The sequence below is a fragment of the Emiliania huxleyi genome (assembly GCF_000372725.1).
Source record: "Emiliania huxleyi CCMP1516 unplaced genomic scaffold EMIHUscaffold_297, whole genome shotgun sequence".
NCBI classification, from domain to species: Eukaryota; Haptophyta; order Isochrysidales; family Noelaerhabdaceae; genus Emiliania; species Emiliania huxleyi.
The window spans coordinates 20,208-23,788 of NW_005199796.1; the positions used below are offsets into that span (position 1 = coordinate 20,208).

Here is a 3,581-nt window from a genome sequence, read left to right on the forward strand (position 1 = left end):
GAGGGAGAGGGGGTAGAGGGAGAAAGAGGGAGAGGGTGAGGGAGAGGGAGAGAGAGAGGCAGGGAGGGAGGGAGAGAGAGCGAGCGAGAGAGAGAGAGAGAGAGAGGGAGAGAGAGAGGGAGAGGGAGGGAGAGAGAGAGAGAGAGAGAGAGAGATAGAGATAGAGAGAGAGAGAGAGAGAGAGAGAGAGAGAGAGAGAGAGAGAGAGGGCAGGGGGGCGTCTGCAGAGGGCTTGGTGGAGAGGGAGAGAGTGCGAAGAGAGTGCGACGCACCGCCCTCCTCGGCCGAGTCACCTGCCCGCTGCTCTGCCGTCACAAGCTCGTCCTGCGAGTGGCAGGAGGGGTGGGGGAGGGTGGGTTCGGGTACCGTGGGGTAGGGGAGGGTGCCCAGCCCCTCCTGCGAGTGGTACGAGACCATCGAGAGGCGCTGGCTCGAAGAGCGGTGCTCGAGGTACGCGACCTATCCACGCCCCGACCCTGCCGTCACCTCGCCCGCCCTCCCCACCGGCTTCGGAGAGCGCTGCTTCAGGGTGCGCGGACCGCGGGCAGTGCGCTGAGTGAGCTGGTCCGCGCTCTCTCCGCCTCCTGCTCCTCGGCGAAAAGCTCGCCGCGCGCCTCTGCGCGGCGGCGCATGAGCTCCGAGTGCAGCACCAGCATGCTCTCCGTCGCACGCGTCCTCCGCTGGTACCGCCGCCGCAGGCACCACATCCAAAGTGTGACGGAGCAGCAGATGCAAAAGATGAGCGCCGCAATCGCAAGCCAGAGGTCGAGGAGCTCGGGGAGGAGGAAGCCGGAGACGGCGGTGCAGCTGTAGTGCATGATGAAACTCGAGCCGCCCGACGGCGCGTCGAGCACCAGCACCACCTCGTCCGTTGCCTGGGTCAGCCACAGCACCGGAGGGATCGGGTTCGAGGCGCTGAACGGCTGGCTGTGCTGCGTGAGCGAGCGCAGCTGGCCGTCCGACTCGACGGCGAAGAAGTCCAGGGTGTCCGTGCCCTCGAAGTAGGACTGCGACGTGTTAAACTGGATCCGGTCCAGCGACTTCCCCGGCGCTATCCGCCACGCCCGCGCCTCGCACCCGTCGGCTCCCGCAGCCTGGGCGTTGATCGTCGCAGACATCGACGAGAGAGTGAAGGCGCAGGCGGGAGGGATGGTCTGCTCATTGACGACCAGCGCCGCGGAACCGAGCGCGGAGAGCAGCGCGCACCACATCGCGGCGCTCCGCTTTAGCCGCCGCAGAAAAGTGGGCGCGTATGTGGGCTCGCGCAATTTTTTTTTAGCCTTCGATGTTTTGAAACAAACGCAAGGAGGACACACACACATCGCTCTCGGGCCCACAGACATCCCGCACACCCGCCGCCCCCGCGCGCGCCCCACCCCGGCCGGGAGAAAGGGGAGTGACAGTTTGGGACGGCAACAGTCCGAGTAATTTTTTTTGAAGTACATGAAGCACTAGAACATACCCGAGGGATCTGTCTAAATGTAGCACTAGAACATACCGAGGGATCTGTCTAGCGTCCACCCATACGGCGTTGGTGTCCAGTCCGAGCCTGACTGTTCTTCACCTTTCTACCTAACCTACAAACAAAACTCTCTCTCTCTCTCTCCTAACCTAACCGAGGGTGAACTTTTTTGAGCTGACTTCGTTGTTAATAGAAACAAGCGAAGGCACACACAACAACACAAAATGACGCCAAACACACGATTGCACGCACCGCACCGCACCCCGCACCCCTCGCCCGCCGCCCCCCCAGAGGGCCATGCGATTGCGCGATCACTCGCTCACCCGGAGCGTCCAAAAGTGTAACCGCCTTGGACGGAATGCATGCAGGGCAGGAACGCGCGCTTTTGAGCCGAGAACGCACGGACACCGCGGAAACGGGCGCGATTCGTCGACCAGGGAGAGCTGGCCCAGCCGCTTGAGGAGGTCGGCGGTACGTACGTCCCAACACCATCACACGGGGGACGCATGTCCTGTCGTCGCCCTCGGAATCAACAGGACCACAGACAGAGAAGAAGACGAGGCGCGGCGAGGCCGCGGCCGAGAGGAAGGGAAGAGGGGAAGGCGGGCCCCGCAAGACCAGTACTTGATCTATATGACTACCTCTACCAGTTAAAAGAGAGATTTTAGAAAACCAACAAGAAATCAGAAAAAAATAGTGATTTGGGCTCGGCAGATTGTCAGCCCTCAGCCGAAGCTGGCGCGCGGCGGCCCGGCCCAGTGCCCCAGCGAGCCCCCCTCCCGCCCGCTGAGAACAGCGCCGAGCGCGGGAGGAAGCGGGCGCCTGTCTGTCTGCGAAGGCGCCTGTCTGTCTGCGGGCGGTGTGCTTTTTTCCCTCCCTGCGAGCGTTGTTTCTTTCTTCTAGTGCCGGTGTGTGCCAGTCTGCCCTTGTCGTGCCAATGTGTTGGCGATCTTGGCAATGGCCCGCTGGATGGTGAAGCTGCTGTTGAGCTGGAAAGCCAACAGTGAAGCCTTGCCGAGCTGGCAGCTCTGCCGCAACTTGGCTATCAGTCGACACTCCTCTCCCGACAGCGCCTCCCACACACCGCCGATGTCAAAGAGAGAGGGGAAGTAGACGAGGGCGGGCTGGACGCAGCCATCCATGCACCCCGTCGCGACGAGCGGAAGGCGAGGGTCCTGCCGGTACGCACGTGCCAGGACCGGGCACTCCTCTGGCGTGAGCGGCTTTGCAGAGAGTTGCGAATCTCAGGAGAAGCGGAACGCCTCCCCGAGCAGAAAGTAAGTCCCGGTCGTCCTCCGCGTAGCACTGTATGTATGTATGTAGAAAGATGAACCAGTCAGGCTCGGACTGGACACCAACGCGGTATGGGTGGACGCGGGACAGATGATGACGACACGCACGAACGCTTTGCACACATCGGCACTAGAAGAAAAGAAACAACACTCCAAGGGCGAGGGAAAAAAGCACACCGCCCGCAGACTCTCTGGACCAGGCGCCCGCTTCCTCCCGCGCTCGGCGCTGTTCTCAGCGGGCGGGAGGGGGGCTCGCTGGGGCACTCTGGGCCGGGCCGCCGCGCGCCACCTCCTACGCGCTGCCCGCGCGCGCGCTTGCCCACGGCCCTCCCCCAGCCAGCGCGCCGACGCTCCCTCCTGACGCGGCAGAAACTGCATCAACTATGGCTGCCACCAAGCGCATCAACAAGGAGCTGCAGGACCTGACCAAGGATCCGCCCTCCACCTGCAGCGCGGGCCCCGTGGGCGACGACCTCTTTCACTGGCAGTCCACCATTATGGGCCCGGTGCGGTCTTCCCGCCGCGACGCTGGGCCCCGCGCAGCACTCGGCCTGACCGCCTGGCCTCGGCCCCCCGCGGAGCGCAGAAGGAGTCACCGTATGAGGGCGGCATCTTTTTCTTGAACATCAACTTCCCCTCCGACTACCCCTTCAAGCCGCCAAAGGTCCACGCCGCACCGCCGCAAGGAGCACGCACTCGCACAACAGACGCGTGGGGATGGGGGCTTGGTGTGGCCGGGGCGCGGCGTTCGGCGCGCCGCGCGCGTGCCCGAGCTCGCTCGCCTCGCGCCGCCCGCTCTCCCTCCGCGCCGCCCTCTTCCACTCTTC

General features: G+C 63.9%; 2 protein-coding genes across 2 annotated transcripts in view; one reads left to right on the forward strand and one right to left on the reverse strand.

Moving 5' to 3' along the window:
* EMIHUDRAFT_116525 (hypothetical protein) overlaps positions 1–1,211 on the reverse strand; it is a gene marked incomplete at both ends in the record, with an annotated part of 21,370 nt that extends 20,159 nt beyond the window's left edge. Inside the window, 3 exons of the mRNA XM_005775662.1 lie at positions 273–324; positions 367–459; positions 540–1,211. Coding sequence (XP_005775719.1) covers positions 273–324; positions 367–459; positions 540–1,211 — 817 coding nt within the window. The remainder of the gene's footprint in view (positions 1–272; positions 325–366; positions 460–539) is intronic.
* A 1,720-nt stretch (positions 1,212–2,931) lies between these two features.
* EMIHUDRAFT_458065 (hypothetical protein) overlaps positions 2,932–3,581 on the forward strand; it is a 1,472-nt gene continuing 822 nt past the window's right edge. The window contains exons 1-3 of the mRNA XM_005775663.1: positions 2,932–2,954; positions 3,124–3,260; positions 3,341–3,420. Of these exons, the coding sequence (XP_005775720.1) occupies positions 3,138–3,260; positions 3,341–3,420 (203 nt within the window). The 5' untranslated portion in view covers positions 2,932–2,954; positions 3,124–3,137. The remainder of the gene's footprint in view (positions 2,955–3,123; positions 3,261–3,340; positions 3,421–3,581) is intronic.